This window comes from Perognathus longimembris, chromosome 4 (genome assembly GCF_023159225.1).
Source record: "Perognathus longimembris pacificus isolate PPM17 chromosome 4, ASM2315922v1, whole genome shotgun sequence".
In the NCBI taxonomy this organism is placed as follows: domain Eukaryota; kingdom Metazoa; phylum Chordata; class Mammalia; order Rodentia; family Heteromyidae; genus Perognathus; species Perognathus longimembris.
Window position 1 is genome coordinate 75993766 of NC_063164.1, and position 20115 is coordinate 76013880.

The window sequence follows — 20115 nt, forward strand, 5'->3', positions numbered from 1 at the left end:
TTGTCTTCTAAGAAAAATTTACATGCAATAACCTTACTGTAAGGGCAGAGACTATGGACTGTCTTTCCTTTCATTGCTGGGGGCAGTGCAAAAATGGATTTGAACTGGAAAGTACCAAGGGAGGGAGCATATTAAACACATTGATTAATACTTCAAATGTTATCCTTCTACATGTGTATCAATACAGCTTCTTTTGAGACCTCTGCCTCAGAGAACTCCCAGATTATTGCAGTACAGTGTAATAAGTAAAAACCCAAAACAGGAAGCAACTAATTCTGTCAGGAAAAGTCAGGCAACACTCCCCTGTAGAAGTGAGGCTAATCAAAAGAGAGATTCCCTTCCACACATTTATTCCTAGCTCCCAAGGAACATGTGTTGCAAGAGAAAATAGTAAATCAATCTAAATGTGAACCTGTATTTGGGGAGCCCTGAAAGACTCCACCCAAACTGGAAATGGTACTGCCTTTGTACTCTGGTGTTTTGTTTTGTTTTTTGTTTTGTTTTTTTTGTCAAATTGATGTACAGAGGGGTTACAGTTTCATATTTTAATGCTAAAGTGAGGATGAACCGTGGTGCTCAGGGTCCCTGGAGATTGGGCTTTACTTGAGCTAGAGCCAAATCAGTGGCAGCTTGAAATCCCCAGTCCTCCCTCAAGTCTAGAAAGCCCTGGTCTCCTTGTGCCAGGGCTCAGGACTGTTGAACTGAAAGCCTTGTTAAATGTTTAACCGGTTGTGAACCTAATCCTTATTTTAAAAGCCAGCCTCCAGCAATTGTGAAATGGGTGAAGGTTTTCCAGTCACACTTTCATACGTTGTGTACCTTCCTCCTGGCATAAGCTTTGATGTCTTCTCCAGGTGCCCAGAACTTACTTTTATTTGATATTTTACACAGTTCTCTTCAATTAAAAAATATTTCCTTTTTGACATTAATCCTTCTGCTTTCTCAACTTATTTCTCTTTTGGAGTTGGATCAATACATTAATATCCAAAAAGTATAAGATACATAACATATTTTAGATTAAATCACACTAAAGTATAAATTCTTGATAATGTCTTTGTATGTTATCTTTCCAGGAATTTTTACATTTAAAAAGAGAGGGCTGGGGATATAGCCTAGTGGCAAGAGTGCCTGCCTCGGATACACGAGGCCCTAGGTTCAATTCCCCAGCACCACATATACAGAAAACGGCCAGAAGCGGCACTGTGGCTCAAGTGGCAGAGTGCTAGCCTTGAGTGGGAAGAAGCCAGGGACAGTGCTCAGGCCCTGAGTCCAAGGCCCAGGACTGGCAAAAAAAAAAAAAAAAAAAAAGAGAGAGAGAGAGAGAGTTAGTGTTTTCTTGCTTTCACAAAAAATGAAACTCTAAATTGAAATTTTTACTTATTTCTCTAATCATATTAAATCATGCTTAGTGGGAAATACCTAGGAACAAAGTATCTTGCTAAAATTGTGGTATAAAAGTCTTAAGGAATTTCAGACATTGTTAATAGTAATAGACAAGATCTTGTGGACAATGGACTTTGGTTCTTATCTCTAAAATCTTAGCACTAGGTAGGCAGCCTTTCTTTTAACTGGAGTTTAGGTCCTGGAGGGTGGAGTGTCCTCCTGTCATTCACCACACTTGTATCCCAGCACCCTGTACAAAGCCTGTGGGGTACACTGTGTGCTCAGTTTTGCAGCAAATGAATTCCTAGCTTCAGAAAAGGGTAAGATTTCCCTGAGGCCAAAAATCTAAAGTAAGAGATTTTGCTATAGTTCTAAGTGCTTATGCTTTAGATGATACACTATTAAAATGAACCCTAGAAACAAAGCACAATGTTTTGTTCTAGATCATTTTGAAAGCAATATAGATCTGTATGGTATCCTTACTAAATAGATATCCAAGTAAAGATAGATTTATAGGTTTTGAGAACTTTCAGATGAAGTAAAAACACTTAATCAAAACACTTGCTACATATGTCCTGTAAACACAACAAACATATCAAAATCACTGATTGCTTTCTTTAATCTAATGGTTAATATTATACTTTGTTTTAGTTCTTCCTATATCTAAAACATATTAATATATACACTTTACTTTTAACCATAAATGACTGTCAAAATATTAAAAGTACAGAAATGAAAAGCAAAATTGAAGTAAATACGAAGAAATTCTAGATCCAAAAGGGAGCAATTCCTTTATTCTATTTTGCAAGTACATATTTTCTTGAAAATATATATGAGCATTTTCCTAAGGCAAATATTACTATATATTTATATACATACATATATATATATATATATATATATATCTTTGGGTTGTGTTTCTTATTTAGAAAGTATACTACAGGTTCTATTTTTTAAAAGAAAAATAACTTTCCATTACATTTAAACTTAGAACAATTTACAAAACATTTAAAAATATTACCTTATTTTAAGATGTGCCATGGAAAGTTTAACTTCTTGTGCAACTTGTTTTTTTGTTTTGTTTTTTTTTGTTTTTTGTTTTTTGTTTTTTGGCCAGTCCTGGGGCTTGGACTCAGGGCCTGAGCACTGTCCCTGGCTTCTTTTTGCTCAAGGCTAGCACTCTGCCACTTGAACCACAGCGCCACTTCTGGCCTTTTCTATATATGTGGTGCTGAGGAATTGAACCCAGGGCCTCATGTATACGAGACAAGCGCTCTTGCCACTAGGCCATATTCCCAGCCCCTCTTGTGCAACTCTTAATTCATAAACTTGAATGGTTTATATAGTCAGGAAAAAAGAGTTCTTGGATCAACAGATATACTTGTGTAGCCATCTTTTCTATAAAAAGTGGCTGTGAAACACATAGCTATTGGAAAAAAAAAATGGCCTCTGTGCCTGAACCCTTATTTGGCATTTAATGTTCTACTTCTCAGGCTTGATCATGCACTGGGGAGTCCTTAGCACAGGTAACCCACAAACCACATTAACGTTTACTATAGAGAGACTTGTGGCCTTGCATTCGAGGTGAATCCTTCACCCTGTTGAGGTCCCTTCTGCTGGTCCCTCTGAAGAACCCAAGATTGTCTCCTCTCAACACTCCCCTCTGTACCACAGAGACTTTATCTTAATCTCAATCTTTAGCTGCTTTTCTACTTATTGATTGATTGTGGGGGAAGGAATATTGATGTCTTCCTCTTCTGAGAACTGGAAATTTAAGTCTATCCCAGTGGGTTTAATAACTTCCATAGTAGTTAAAAACTACAGTTATTTGCAATAAACAGAAGTTACAGTTTTTGAGCTTTTAATATTTGCCTTCATAATAACAGAGATATCTAAGGTGGTGGTGATGAAAAATGATGCTTGCATTTGTATTTCTAGTCTTCCTTTGTTGCTTGCTCCTAAGAGGAAAAGTGGGGGAGGGGGAGGGGGAGGGGGGAATGGCAAAGTACTCTTCTAAATTTAGGATGTAATTATTTTTAAAAGGGGACTGGTAAGATGGTTTAATAGTCATGAGACGGAACAATGAATTCCTGAACTGTAGGGAAATAATGCATATTTAAGGGACAATTAGCAGTTGGATTGGAAAATGATTATTGGTGTAACTGGGTTAATTGTGGGTTGGGTTACTGAACTAATGATGGCATTTGACAGGATTAGGATATAATCCTGAGAAGACAAATTCATTTAGGGATACCTGTGCCTTTAGACACAAACACAATTTTTACTTCAACTCATATTTGTAACTGTGTTATGAAACAACTGTCATTTGTTGATTTCTGACTAAATTATTTCATTAGAACACAGTTGATACCTTACATATCTCTTTTATTAGCTAGGTAAATATTAAAAGCTAAAAAATGGTACCTTCAGTTTATTAAAAATAACTGTAGTTATTAACTAGTATGGCAGTTATTAAACAAACTGGAATAGACTTAATTTTCCAGTTCTTTCAATGAAGAATAAAATAGTCAGGAGGAAGAGGAAAAGGAAGTGGAGGAAGAGGAGGACAATAAAATAGAAACAGCTCTTATTATGTATTTACTGTTTGCCAGGCACTGCCAATTATTTCTGATATATCATTTTTTTTAATCCCCTGAACAACTCTTTGAACTAAGTTCTTTTTAGCCATATTGTTACAAATGAAAAAATTAGTCTCAGAATAGTTTGTTAGTTTGCCTTGGAATATTGCCTAAGTATGAGAAATAAAATTTTAACTCTTTCCACTAGATGTAATTGTCCATTAAAGTACTTTAATATGGTCTGAAAATATATCCTGAAGTTATAGTTAAATGTGAATTAATTAGCATCTTCTACTAGCTGCTTCTCATATTTTGGTGGAGGTTAGTTATACCTATCAAAAACAAGCAAATTTGGTCAAAATGTTTTCTTATGGGCTCTAGTAGCCCAAGTAGAGCTGCTTGCATGAGCAACACCCTGGACTCAATCCTGCTGTACACACACACACACACACACACACACACACACACACACACACACTATACTGTGAAACATAACTGATTCTTTCTTATCCATTCTTTACTGAAAACCAGTTGTTTTGATATGGGCTAGCAGTAAATATATCCAATTAATAAAGAGTTTGGTTCATGAGATGTCTTATTTTTAGCACTATAGCTAATTTATAGCAAGTGATATAATTATAATATTCAGAATTGTATTCTTTCCCATATGCAGAATGAATTTACCTATGGAACCTATAGTGATTAGCTCTTAAGGATGTTAAGTATTAAACCTCAGTTGAGGAACAAAAAGCTTTGCTACTGAACTCTTTTCCTTTCATGATGTCATAAAAGGGAAAGAGAATAATACAGGTTTAATTCCTCTGTAAAACTATAAGAAGGCTGGGAATGTGGCTTAGTAGTTGAGTGCTTGCCTAGCATGTATGAAGCCCCGGGTTCCATTCCTCAGTACTAAATAAACAGAAAAACCCAGAAGTGGTGCTATGGCTCAAGTGGTAGAGTGCTAGCCTTGAACAAAAAAACATCAGAGACAGTGCTCAGCCCCTTAGTTCATGCCCCAGGACTGGCAAAAAAACAAAATGAAACAAAAATAATAAGAGAAGAAATAAGGTACATAGTTAATATTGTGTGTAAGATGAAAAATGCAACATATTTAGCAAGAAGAACACATTATTTTAAGCAGGTCTTTTAAAACAGACATTCCACATTGTGTTCATCTTTTCCTATAATCATTGCCATGACAATCTGGTATGCCTAGCAGTTGTTGCTGAGTAAAGGAGACGGTCTCTTTTCTGAGATCTCTGTGTTGTCCAGGGAACATGATAGTCTCTTTGGATCTAGAAACAAGACATAATACATAAAACGCACATTGTTATGCATTTTTCACCATCAGAGGAATTTCTTATTAATCACTCTGCCCATTTCTATTTTTTGCATTTTTAAAGCCAGAAACTAGTGATGGAGTGGTTTTCTCTTCAAATTAAGATTCTTTCTCATATGATTGAAGATTTTGTTATTTCTAGTCATGACTAAATGTCCACAGCAGAATATGAAAACCTGTCATTAAGAATTTAAATCCATTTGGACAAAAAACATCTAATAATTCTAGATGATGTTTATTTCTCCATTTTAAAAAGTCTTTAGTGTCATTTCACAGACCTATCTAACCATATTTTAAAAAATAACTGGCTTTATTCACCTAAGATGAAAGCATCATCTATTTACATTCTAACAACTTACAGTGTGCAGCACCTTACAGAGTCAAAGAGTTTCTCTGATGTGTGGGGCTTTCAGACTAATTATGAGGTGCAGCATACAAGTAAGTATAAAATAACATAAAGAACACATTTATGAAATCATCAGTAGTAAATGAATATTAGAGCAGGAGTGAGTCAGAATGAGATAGTATTTCTCAAGGATGACTCCAGTAATAATAAATTCAGTGAACTGAGCATTAGAGAAGCATGAGGGTGGCAGGAAAGAAGGTAAAGTATCCCATCACAAGAATTATAGGGAAGGTCTGGAAATATGGCCTAGTGGTAGAGTGCTTGCCTCGTATATATGAAGCCTTGAGTTTGATTCCTCAGCACCACATATATATAAAAGGCCTGAAGTGGTGCTGTGGCTCAAGTGGCAGAGTGCTAGCCTTGAGCAAAAAGAAGCCAGGGACAGTGCTCAGGCTCTGTGTTCAAGCTCTAGGACTGGCAAAAAAAAAAAAAAAGAATTATAGGGAAAAGAGCATGATTTGAACATGGGAGAGAGAGAGACAGCGAGAGACGGAGACAGAGAGGATGAAAATAATAGGAATACTTGGATGTTGGATGGTCAAACTAGTGGCATCTAGTTCATGTACATTCCAGAAAAGGGGTATGTCAGAAATACTGTGTTGAAGAGAATAATGTATATATTTTTGGAAGCTGAAGCATCTCTGAAACTCAATGATGTTCCCAAGGTCACTAGTGCACAGTGACAGAATTGCACTTACATTTTTAAGGATTATAGATGTGATGTAATTGGACAAATCCATTAAATATTTCACATACAATCCACCAAGACAAGTACTCAGGTACATATTTACAGTAGGGGGAATAAAAAGTGTATTTACAGGAACACAACCTGATTATAGAGTCAACTCAGTTAAATAGCTTTTGTGACCTTGTGGCAGCCATCGTGCTAGACATGGGGGCCACACAGGTATACTATGAAGGTATACACAGGCATGGCCTCAGCCTTTAAGGAACTTAAAAATAGCAGTAGTTAAAACCTTGAGTGCAAATTAGTCCCCAAAATAAATGAACATGGTAGGGATAAAGAAAAGGCACTTTGATTAAGAGGTTTGGGATAGATAAATTTGTAAACTAAGGGAAAAACTTACATTCTGCTAAAGAAAAATTTAAATGGTGTATGAGAGCTAGATGTATCTTTTACTGTTGTTTCAAACTTCAGTATTTTGGAAATAATTTAAGTATATTTGGAATTTAAGTATATTTGGAAATAATTTAAGTATATTAGGAGAATTAATTTATGTAGAAAATGAAGATACTATATAATCATTGAAAAATTAGATGTCTGTTATTATAGGATGGTATCTATTTTGTATTTAGTGAAAAATGCGAAATATGTAATGAATGATACTACTCTTCTTTCATCTTACAGAATAAGAGTGCTGTTCCTCTTAGAGTGAACTCATACAAATATGTGTGTTCGAACATGCATTACCAACATCTGAGGGTTGTGGTATAAATCGCGCAATGGGCCCAGGACGCGGGAAAGAGGGGTTTTCTAGTAGATACTTCATATGTTTCTGAATTACTTGAATTTTTATTACAGTGCACATGCACTTTGCTTTCATTTAAATTATTATTTAAATAATTGTCAATTCACAATTAAGTGTAAAAATAATACCTTGTCTCCTCCAGAAGTCTGAGGGTACAGGTCTTCTGTTCTTACTCCCACTCATCCTTGAGGCCATCTTCTTTTTCTAAGTGTCTCTTCTTCCTGTTGTTCCTATTAGGCAAATCCTGTTGATCTGGAAGTTTCTGATTCCAGGGTATACAATCTTCTCATTGTTGCGAGCCTATCCAGTCAAATTTTTTTTAAGTTTTTATTATAAAACTGATGTACAGAGAGGTTACAGTTTCATACATTAGGCATTGGATACATTTCTTGTACTGTTTGTTACTTTGTCCCTCATACCCCCCTCCCCCCTCCCCCTTTCCCCCCCTGAGGTGTTCAGTTCACTTACACCATATAGTTTTGCAAGTATTGATTCGTTGTTGTTTCTCTTATTTTACCCTTTGTCCCTCAATTTTGGTATTCCCTTTCAATTTCCTACTTCTAATACCAGTATACACGGTTTCCAATATACTCAGATAAGATTACAGAGATAGTGTAGATACAATCACAAGAAGGTGATACAAGAACATCATCAACAGTATAAACTACAGATACACATGGGATGTTGAAAGTAGTTACAACTGTGATATAACAATCATTTCCATAAAATGGAGTTCATTTCACTTAGCATCATCTTATGGGATCATAAGGGTATAGCTATTGGGCTCTTGTGATCCTCTGCTGTGGCTTGCCTAAACCTGTGCTAATTATTCCCAATAAGGGAGACCATCGATTCCATGTTTCTTTGGGTCTGGCTCACTTCACTTAGTATAATTTTTTCCAAGTCCTTCCATTTCCTTACAAATGGGGCAATGTCATTCTTTCTGATAGAGGCATAAAATTCCATTGTGTATATGTACCACATTTTCCTGATCCATTCGTCTATGGAGGGGCATCTGGGTTGGTTCCAGTTTCTCGCTATGACAAATTGCGCTGCAATGAACATTGTTGTGCTGGTGGCTTTACTGTGATTTTGTTTGTGGTTTTTTGGATAAATACCCAAAAGTGGGGTTGCTGGGTCATAGGGGAGTTCTACATTTAGCCTTCTGAGGAATCTCCATACTGCTTGCCAGAGTGGCTGAACCAGTTTACATTCCCACCAGCAATGAAGTAGGGTTCCCTTTTGGCCACATCCCCTCCAACAACTGTTATTGTTAGTTTTCTTGATATATGACATTCTTACTGGGGTGAGATGGAATCTCAATGTTGTTTTGATTTGCATTGCTTTTATGGCCAGTGATGTAGAGCACTTTTTCATATGTCTCTTGGCCATTCTCAGTTCCTCATCAAAGAAAACACTAAAGGAAGAAGTAGGAGAAGCACTTGGGCTCCTTGGCACAGGACGGAACTTCCTTAACAAAGACCGAGAAAGGCTACAAATCAAAGAAAGGTTGGACAAATGGGACTGCATCAAACTGCAGAGCTTCTGCACGGCAAAGGACATAGCTTGCAAGATAAACAGAAATCCCACAGACTGGGAGAAGATCTTTACCGGCCATTCAACGGACAAAGGCCTCATATCTAAAATATATGCAGAACTAAAAAAATTACCTTCCTCCAAAACAAAACCACAAAGAACGAATAGCCCACTCATCAAGTGGGCTAAAGACCTACAAACAATTTTTTTTATTTCTCTTTTTATTGCATTTTTGTACTATCTGATGATTCCTGAAATTGAACACTTTCAAGCCTGGCTATAAAGTCCCTGCATGTCACAGTAAAACAAGAAATGAGAATTGTATGTCTTCCTCTTCAAAAGGTAGTATAACAATTTTCAGTAAGATCAGAGTTCATTTCACCAGACCCTGGGAGAAATTTCTAGAGTAGAAGCTAGGTAAGACCATGGGAGTGGCTCTCAGGATAACTACTAAACAGTTTTGAATGTGTTCCTTCCGTATATGTCAGTTAGAGGAAAATAATGTTAAGATCCAGAAACAAATCTAAAATGACAAATCAGTTGAAATTTATAACCCTGGTTACCACTTTGAACAAAGAGTAACTTTCATCACAGAAAACAGAAAAACTTAGTATTGAGAAAAGAATCTGATTCCATATAACCTCACAAGTCAGAGAGAGAGTGTATTTATAGACAGTGTGAGGGTATAAAATAATGTGACTTAGTGTTCTGCTTAAGTAACATTTCAGGGTAGGGAAGACCAACTGCTCTTAATTAAGATACTTCATGGCCTACCAATTCGTTGAGAGATGGGTGTGGATGGACTTTCTAGCCAGACCTTCAGAGAAATAGAACTCACTATTAAGACAGACAGCCAAATAAAAATTACTGTGTGTAATATCCAGGAGAATGAAAATAAGAGAAACAAATTGCAGCATTGAAGCTTTTAGCAGTGGGGAGATTTTAAAGCAAACTGTGAAACCTAGTGGGAAAAAAAAAGATTTGTTGAGTATGGTTTCTACTGTGGGGCTTTTAGGATAGAATAGTTGGAAAGATTTAATTGGGACAAGGTCACTAGGTTGTATTTGTAACTCAGTATTTGTAAACCAAGTAACTGACCTTTTTAAGAAAGCAGAGTATCTTCATTAGTGTCAAAATAGAAGAGAAGGAAGGTAATAAGCATAAGGACTGAGGCAGGTTGGGACTAAATAGCACATCATCCAGGAGAAGGGTTCAGGAAAGAAGCAAGGAAAGCCTTGTAAGTCAGGAGGAAAGGGACATAGCTAATTTTCTAAGGTAACGTGATGACTGAAAAGTCACCCAAAAACTGTACATTATCAAAATCTCTCTTGTTAATAGGTATTGCCAAGAAAAAGAGTTGTTAAAATACAAATACATAAATTGATGATTGTGATATAAGAATAGGACAATGCGCTTTAGGGCTGTCTAGAATACACGTGTCTCAAAAAGAGGCAAGGAATAAAGTCAACAGTGCCAATAGACTTTATTTTCAATGAGAAATCAATTTCCCTCTGTATTAAAAGCAAAAATGTGCATAGTATAGGGAAGCTCTGATATGCATAAATTAGATTCCTTTAAATTTTTCTATACCTTATTTGTGATGGTTTGTTTCAATATGTAATAGAAATCATAAGTAGTTTGATATTTTCTGTCTTGTTTTCTTGATTACCATTCTCCATATTCTGGGCTTTATGACGGGATCTCTTCCTTTTGTATCTCTACCAGTCTCTCTGTGATCCTTCTATGAAATTCATTGAACTATCATTTCACTTTGAGGCATCTCTCAAGGCTGGTACCACTACAGTATTCGTAGACACGTACTGTGTTGGTCAGCTTCTTATCACTATGACAAAATACCTGAAAGAAACAATGTAAAGGAAGAAAGATTGATTTTGGCTTGTGGTTTCAGAGTTTCAGCCTGTGGTCAACTAGTCATTACTTTTATGCCTGTAACAAAACAAACATAATTGGAGGTAACAAACAGTACAAGAAATGTATCCAATGCCTAACATATGAAACTGTAACCTCTCTGTACATCACTTTGACAATAAATAAGAAAAAAACATAATTGGAAAGAAGAGTGGTGGAGGAAAGCTACTAGCAGGCAGGAAGCAGAGAAAATGGGACAGAGCTAGGGACTGGGACAGGATATGCTCTTCTGTGGCACATCTCCATTGACATACTTCCTCTAGTCAGGGTCTACCTCTTAAATAAGGTATCTACCTGTGAACTCACTCATACATTAGTCCACTGGTGTAGTTAAGCATCATCCTTATAATCCTGTCATCTCCCCATGGCACCATCATCTGGAAGTGAAGCTTTTAGCATGTAAACCTTTCAGGGAGCACTTCATTTTCAAACCACACATTTTCAGACATTCACTTTTAGGATTATGCTCCTTCTCCAGGCTTCTAAGCTATAGACCTCTGAACTCTGTTAGCTCTGTTATCCTCAACTCTTCATCAGTACCTTTATTTCATGTCTAGAGTTGGAGCAGTAGCGCAGCATAGATGGGTACCTGCTACATCCACCTGGCATGTGCTTACATATTTGCTTCTGTCGAAAGACATTATCCTTTCTACTAAGATTTTACTTCTGAACACTACCGGAAGACTCGCTATTTAAGTAGTGGGACTCCGTATTTTTCTTAAAACAAGGAATATAAAATATATTAGTATAGCACGTGTGTGTGTGTGTATGTGTCCTTGTTTAATTTGTAACAAAGCCTTACAGACAGGTGTCAACAATAAATCCTATTTTGCAGCCTAGAACTCCTTGTTGGGTATGAGATTTTGATACATATAAAAAGGAATATGGGGCTGGGGATATAGCCTAGTGGCAAGAGTGCCTGCCTCGGATACACGAGGCCCTAAGTTCGATTCCCCAGCACCACATATACAGAAAACGGCCAGAAGCGGCGCTGTGGCTCAAGTGGCAGAGTGCTAGCCTTGAGCGGGAAGAAGCCAGGGACAGTGCTCAGGCCCTGAGTCCAAGGCCCACGACTGGCAAAAAAAAAAAAAAAAAGGAATATGATTCCTGCAATAGTTGGTAATGTGGGGGATTGTTAACTCACACAGGTTGGCACTGAAAATATAAAATAGACAGGATAGCTAAAAGAAGCATATTATTATTTTTTTCATAGTTAGGATAGCGAGAGGAGAGAGGATGAATTGATTAAAATTCCTTAATTATGGCTATTAGCAAATGACAAAAAGATAATGAGTGCTGAGATATAGTGAAAAGAGAGCTCTTTCATACTGTGGTATGAATATAAACTAGTACAACCATTATGGAAAACAGTATGGAGATTCTTTAAAAAAATTAAAAATAGGACTATATGAGCCATCTGTCAAACTACTGGTTTAATATCTAAAGGAAATAAAATGAATGTATCAAAGATATGCCCTTATGCCATGCTTAGTACAGCACTAGTTACAATTGCCAAGATATGGAGGCAATCTAAGTGTCAATCAACCAATGAATACTTAAAGAAAACTTTGTATATGTGGATTATGGAATACTGAGTACAATGGAACACTATTCAGCAGTAAGAAAAGAATGAAATCCTGTTATTTACCATATGGATAGAACTAAATATCATTATATTATATGAAATCTACTTACAGAAAGACAAGAACCACAAGGGGATTATAAAAGTTAATCTCATAACAATTAAGTGGAATGGTGGTTACCAAAAGGGTAGGGAGAAAAGATGGGAGGAAAGGACTTGATTGATCAAGGGGAACTAACTTCCAATTACATAGGAATAAGAAGCTCTCTCATATGGTATTGCAACGTAGAGGGAATACATTTGACAATTTTGAATTATATACCTCAAAGCACTTAAAGGAAACATTTTGAATATGAAGAAAAGATTTTCAATATGAGGAAATGATAGCTAAGATTGGCACAATTAACTTGCTTTAAACATCACATAATATGTACATTTATTGAACTATAACATGGTTCTCCTACTTTTATGGGTTTATATATGAGTTGAGAATTTTAAATTGAGTAATCAGGTAAATAAAATACCACAAGTACAAAAGGTGAAAAGTGTAGAGAATAAGTATGTATTGCGTGACATCATGGTGTTAAAACTGTCTTTCTTCCTCACAATTAACTTTTTTGTGTATGCCAGTCTTAGGGCTTGAACTCAGCACCTGAGCACTGGCCCTGGGCTTTTCATTCAAGGTTAGCACTCTACCATTTGAGCCACAGCTCCACATCTGGCATTTTTGCTGAATAATTGGAGATAAAATTCACAGTGACTTTTGTTCTCAGCATGCAATCCTCAGATCTCAACCTCCTGAGCAGTTTTTAGCCCACCCCTGACAATGTACTTTTAATTTCTGGTATTTTCCTGTTTTAAGAATGAAAAAGTGGAGGCTGTGTGAGATTGTACAATATGCCCGGTAATCACAGAGTCCATATTGCTACTGCTAGGATCTTCTCTCTGAACTATGCCTTTCATTCTCCTACTGAAAATAAGGTTAGGGGGCAGAATGCATAGAAGCAAAATGAAGAGAAAGCTGCAGGGTATAGTTTTGGTCCTCAGTACCTTTAAGTAAATGACATTGGGAGAGGTTAAAAAATACAAGAATGAACAAGAAATAACTTGTAGTTGAGGGCTACAGAGATACTGATAAAAGCCAAAACACACATCTACACAGATACACAAACACGGGAGTGGTGAAGTGAGTTGAAAAATTCATGACTTCTGGATGAGCTATATTTAATGCTGTATGACACACAGTTTGAGAAGTAAAGGCAGTACATGCTGTCCATTTGCCCACTGATGTCATGCATGTGGGGGGGAATTAAATTTCTGACCCTGGAAAGTCAGTCATCATGAGAACTAATGCAGGGTGGCAAATAGAAACCTTACATTTTTAAATTATGAACACATCACTAAATGGAAGTGATGTATTTGTTTTCCATGTTTTTTTTGGGGGGGGGGATTATTTTGTTTTGAGGCAGAGTCTCACCTTGTTGCCTAAGTTGGTCGCAGAACCCCAGTCATCCCCCTCTGCCTCCAAAGTGCTTTGATTTACAGCCTTTTACCACATGAAATGGTATTTTGCAATGAAGAGTTAAAGATGGAGCAGAGGCAAGTTATCTGAAAGGTGAAGAAACTAGGATTTGTACTTGCAGAGATTATGAATCTGTGTTTTTTTTTTTTTTTTTTTTTTTGGCCAGTCCTGGGCCTTGGACTCAAGGCCTGAGCACTGTCCCTGGCTTCTTCCTGCTCAAGGCTACCACTCCGCCACTTGAGCCACAGCGCCGCTTCTGGCCGTTTTCTGTATATGTGGTGCTGGGGAATCGAACCTAGGGCCTCACTCACCTAGGGCTATATCCCCAGCCCTGAATCTGTGTTTTTTTATATTCTTATTGCAACCTCTTTTCCAATAAGTTTGAAAGCCAAGTCACACTTAAATAACATCCATAGTTTCATGATCTAGAAATGAGACTGTGAGCTGAAGGTCCATTGCTCCTATATAAAAATTTTCAAAAGAAAATAGTTGAATTTGTAAAAATAGGTAATTTTAATGCAGACTGTCTTTTATGTGTGATCTTACAATAGTTAGTTTGTGTGCCCACTTGGATAAGAGGCTTAAAAAGGATTATGATCAGGTGCTTAGCATGGGACCTGGATTGTAACAGGAGCTCTGTAAATGTAATTCACCTCTCTAGCACCTTCTTTTATCCGATATACATTTATATAGTGCAGCTAACTTTGGGGTATAGATACTAGTTTTGTCAGCATAACATACATTATGCTGTGATAAGCAACTCCCAGTGCCTATTCCACTCCAAATCTCAGTTGCTTAAACACAGCACAGTATCTATTCTAATGTTCTTTTTTTCTCAGTCCTGTGTGTAGCATGAGCAGCTCTCCAAGTGGCAATTCAGACTATTCTTTTAACCTGAACATCTTAACACAAAATCTCCAAGGTTTATCACATCAAAGACAGAGATACCCAGAAGTAGTCACAGATATTTCTATCTGAAAGTGACACTTGTCAATCAGATTCTACTTCTCTGGTCATTGCTTGTCCACGTCCCACTGTGGGGAGGTGAATATAGTCCTCTGTATGGCCAAAAAGAGAAGGTTGACTATTAACAAACACACATAATCCCTATCACTACTCAGAGAGCTGCACTTATCAGTGACCAAAGCAGGTATCATTTGTCCTTCCCTGTGGAGCTCTTAATCTATTGCTATGTTCCTGGGTACAGAATATCTGTAAAGATCCAGGTTATGCTGGGCACCAGTGGCTCATGATTGTAATCCTAGCTACTCAGGAGGCAGAGATATGAAGATTGTGGTTCAAAGCCAGCCCAGGCAAGAAAAGTCCATGAGACTCTTATAACCAATTAACCAGAAAACTGGAACCAGCGCTGTGGCTCAAGTGGTAGAGCACTAGCCTTGAGCTGAAGAGCTCAGGGACAGCACCCAGGCCCAGAGTTCAAGCTCTACAACTGACCCCCCCCCCCAAAAAAAAAAAGTTTCTTTTCTGACAGATCATTTGGGAGAAGAAAAGGCCCACCTTAAACCCAATTATATATTACAGCTTTCTTAAAAAAGGAAACAGATTCACACAAGTTTCTTTCAAGTTTTATACAAAGTAACTTGGATATGAAAGCTTTTATCCACCTGTAAGAAATAACTAAAGAATATGGCAGGATTGCCATGCTTTTAGCTGGTTTAGAAACACTGAAAATAGAGTTGAGAAAGCCTGCTGCTTTTAAAACACATTGGATCTTTTTAGAAATATGGCATCTACCCTATTATACCTACTCTCAACCTCAAACCACATCTACTTTCGTGTTAATACACACATGGCACAAAGGGGAGAGGGATGGAGAATACACACAGAGCTTAAACAGGAGATAATCTAGAATAAATGGTCTCTTGTGGTAGCATAACCAAAACTTAGGTACTCCAAATGAAATATTTCCAGAACTGGCAGGCTAGATTTCCCTATAGTGTTACTCTCTCTTTAAAATGTATTATATTGTTTCCATTCTTTTCATCTTAGTATTTCCGAGAGAATCAGACTAAAGAACATCTTACAGATAATGTGGCAGCTATTTGATTGATATGTTTGTACATAGCATATGGTGCGTTCTTCTCTCTCACACTGTTTTGAGTCTTTGTTCTTGCCCACAACAGTATATACAAGAACCATCCAGAAACTTCCCAATGGTACATGTATGCAATACACATCATCTTAAAAAGCAATCAACAGTTTGCCATCACATTCTTTATTTTTTGAAGTAAATCAAGCTGAGAGACATAGAGCTTAAAATAAGTTATGATGGAACTCTAATTCTATAAGACCTTACAATTTCATAAGCTTACAAATGCCATTTAAAATGTTAATTAGAAGATGCATTTGTTTTAATTCATGATACTGAAAATATTGACTGAATTTTGCATTAACACATTTAGGGGTGCAGATGTCATTTTTCATGAGATTTCCTGAATGATGTAATTTTCATTCTTCATATAGCAGTTTGATCATTTTACAGATTTATTTCACATAATTAGTGGTAAATGAGAAATTCAATTGCTGATATATAACTATTTTTCTGTAATATAAAAAGGAAGTTAATATTTCTGAATTATAAATTAGAACAAATATTTTGAAGACATCTGGTCTACAGCTGTCTGAAATAAGATAATTTAAAACAGTGTAATTAAATGCAAGAAATACTGAAATATTCACACCTTAGGATGTAAAAAAAAATCTCAACCCATTTTAATGTGATTTGTTAAATTGGATTTTTTTTTTAGTTTAATGTCCTATAGACCCTTATTCTGTCATTGGCTAGAAGACTGACAAATTAAACTAAAATTAAACCATGTTTTCAAAGCCTAAGTAGAAATATCATCTACTAGCATCATCATCATCATCATCATCATCATCATCATCATCATCATTATTTTATATGTTGAATAACCTCCACTCTTAAGCTAATAGATATAGGTCTGAACTTAAACCTGTCTCTTCCTTTTTGATAAATTTGCAATGTCAATCATTGAAAATGAGAAAATAGTAGCAGGGCCTATAGTCTCACTCCTGAAAATGTGTGTTCTTGTGTGCATGACGGGACCAGTAAATGTAGGAAGAAGACATTCAGACCTGTAGAAGTGAAACCCCTCTTTAGCACATTCTCATGATCAGTAGAAAATCATTCTTTGAAAAATTTTTGTCCTTAAAAAAAAATCTGTGTTAAGTATAATATTAACAGTTTGGGAAGGAAGAAAAATACTGCATATTCTCTGAAGCCTAACCTTAAAATGTAAAAATTAAGGAAATGTCCTCATTACTTGGCATGTATAATTGTAATCCCTCTGTACACTACCTTTACAATAATAATTTTAAAAATCTATAAAAGGGCTGGGAATATGCCCTAGTGAAAGAGTGCTTGCCTTGTATACATGAAGCCCTGGGTTTGATTCCTTAGCACCATATGTGTAGAAAAAAGCCAGAAGTGGTGCTGTTGCTCAAGTGGTAGAATGCTTAGCCTTGAGCAAAAAGAAGCCAGGGACAGTGCTCAGGCCCTGAGTTCAAGCCCAGGACTGGCCAAAAAAAAACAAAACAAAACAGAATAGTATTCAAAAATTGGTTAATAAATTTAAAAATGTAAAAAAAGAAATGTACTCAGTACCTGACTTATGTAAATAACCCCTCTGTATATCACCTCTACAATAACAATAAAAAATAAAGCAAAGCAAACAAACAAGTCAATGGGACGGCATGATCCTAGAAAAAAAGTGTGTAAATGTGAAAACACTCAGTGGCTGCTATAGTGGAAGAAGAGTTGGGAGAACTGTCTGCTTGAATGTCAGAGACTCCCTTCACCAGCAAAAGACCTTGAAAATAATTGGCATTGTGTAAAACGAAACCAATTTTTCTAAACATGTACCCTAAGGTAATACAAACTGTATTTTGTGTTTCTTTCTAGGGAACATGACAAAGATCCAGAGACCTTTTTTAAGGTATTATTGCACCTAAAGGACTTACAACTCCATTTTCATATATCTGTCCTCGGAGAAACTTTTACAGATGTCCCAGGTACTTCTTTAAAATTTTCTAATTTGGTGGCTGGGAATATGGCCTAGTGGTAAAGTGCTCGTCCCGTATACATGAAGCCCTGGGTTTGATTCCTCAGCACCACATACATTGAAAAAGCTGGAAGTGGTGCTATGGCTCAAGTGGCAGAGTGCTAGCCTTGAGCAAAAAGAAACCAGGGACAGTGCTCAGACCCTGAGTTCAAGCCCCAGGACTGGCAAAAAAAAAGATAAAATTTTCTAATTTGTATTTCAATAGATGATGTAAGTCTATAACTTAACTATTAATTTCCATGTTTTTCTTTGTTAGAATAATCAAGATGAGCACTGTTAACCAAAAGATTATATGATGGCATTAAAGTCTGATTCAATTAAAAAAATACTTATGTAAGCATTCTTTGATCTTAGTTGAGAACATGAAGTCATCTGTTTTATCAAATATAGTTTATACAATGCATCTTCATGTAAATAAAATATATTGCTATGGGCATCTTAACACTTAAGGAAAGTGGGAATTTGTAATTGGATCTATAACCCCTCGCCTCTGGGGTCACTGGTTTGAATCATGCTCTCATTGGTAATGGCTGAACTACATTACCATCTGTTAGGTGTCCTGTGTAAAATGTTTTGGCATCTAACTTTGTAATGTGGAAAGGACTGCCATCCACACAATACTTCTCATCAGTCTGCACCTTTTTTACTGAACTTGTGAAAGACACAAATTGGTACCTGTTAGCAACAGGTCCTCTTAGTCCCTGTCCTTGACCTTGCATCCTCATCAGTCATGTTTGTGTCAGTAAAATGAGCATCTGACACTTCTCATAAGTGCTTGTGTTCATGTCTTTAAAAGCTTTGGATGTTGAGTATTATTTGAAAACGAAACATAAAGTGAACAGAAGGGTAATTCAGAAATGACCCTTGCTAGCATGCATTATACATTGAAGGACCACCTATAGATTGGTTTCACCCAGCAAATACTTTCTGATCTAGTATAGTGCTAGTAAATACACATAACCTGTAGTCAGTAGCCTCATCTTCATAGCTTATCTGTACCTCCTGCATCTTATAGATACTAACTTGTTCTCTATTTCTCTAAGGCATGAAACTTTTTTAGACATTTGCATAATTTTCTTCTATTTTGTTCCTTTGATATGAACAATCTCTGTCATGGTGTCTCTGTTTCAATGTGTTTTCTTTCCATGTTTACCTCAGTTTCAAATTATGTAATATACATCCACGTTTTCTTATCTCACCCCTCCATGTATACATGCATATACTTGCCCTTGACTGTAGAGTCTGTGAGGCCCAGAGACTATATTGCTCTCCACTTTAGTTCAAAATGCAATAGAGGGGCCATCACATTACTAGAGCTCAGAATAATTGTCAGATAAATAAGGTAGTTTAAGCTCATTTCCCTGAAGGATTTGGTCATTTTGAAAGAAGATAAGAGCAGTAGGAAATTTCTGACAAGCATGTGAAACATTTCCATTTTTGCTGATATTCTTATAGCACATGGAAAGCTTTAAAAAAATCATCAAATTTATTTACTAAATAGTTCCTCATCCCATTAGATCATAAAATGGTTTCCTTCTTTTTTCTTTCTGTCTTCATCACAAGAAAGGTGTCAGAAACAATATAAAGCTGGGCACAGTGGTTAACTATAATTCTAGCTCCTTGAGAGGCTGAGATAGAGAGAACCATGTGTTAAGGCTATTCCAGGGGGAAAAGTTCCCAAGACTTCTCAACCTATAGCTGGGCACAGTGCTGGGCACTTCTCATCCTAGCCACATGGAAAACTAACGTAAGGAAGATTACAGGTTTAGGGTATTCCTAACAGAACAGGAGACTCCATCTCATTAGAAGGAACTGGGTATGGTAGTACACACCTGCGTCCTAGCTACATAGGAGGCACAGATAGCAGGATCATAGTTGGAACAAGCCTTGGTGGGGAAATATTACCAAAAGCCAAGCATGGTGGCCCACATCTATAATCTACTTGTCTACTTGGGTGAGAAGAAGGAGGATAGACCTTACAAGAACAGCCTTGCTGGGGGGTAGGGGGAGTAGGGGAGGGTAATGAGACTGGATCTGGAAAAAATAACTAAAGATAAACTAAAATGAACTCTGAATGTGTCTCAAGTGGTAGAAAATTTACCTAGCAAGTGTCCTGAATTCAGACTTCTCCTGCGACAATAAAAGCCAGAGATGGGGGCGGGGGGGGGCGGAGAAAGAGAGGAAAAAAGAGAGATTTCTTTTTCCCACCATGTTTTTTTTATAGCAAAGCAGCAGGAGCATTCAGC

At 36.8% G+C, this 20115-nt stretch overlaps 1 protein-coding gene and 1 non-coding gene across 8 annotated transcripts in view; both read left to right on the top strand.

The window, feature by feature from the left end:
- Gtdc1 (glycosyltransferase like domain containing 1) overlaps nt 1-20115 on the top strand; it is a 364166-nt gene that overhangs the window by 320604 nt on the left and 23447 nt on the right. For all 7 annotated transcript variants that reach the window (XM_048345534.1, XM_048345535.1, XM_048345530.1 and 4 more), the window contains one exon: nt 17710-17819. In XM_048345534.1, the coding sequence (XP_048201491.1) occupies nt 17710-17819 (110 nt within the window). The remainder of the gene's footprint in view (nt 1-17709; nt 17820-20115) is intronic.
- LOC125350955 lies at nt 11422-11549 on the top strand. Its single transcript, XR_007210861.1, has one exon. It is a non-coding gene; the product is annotated as a small nucleolar RNA SNORA40 (small nucleolar RNA).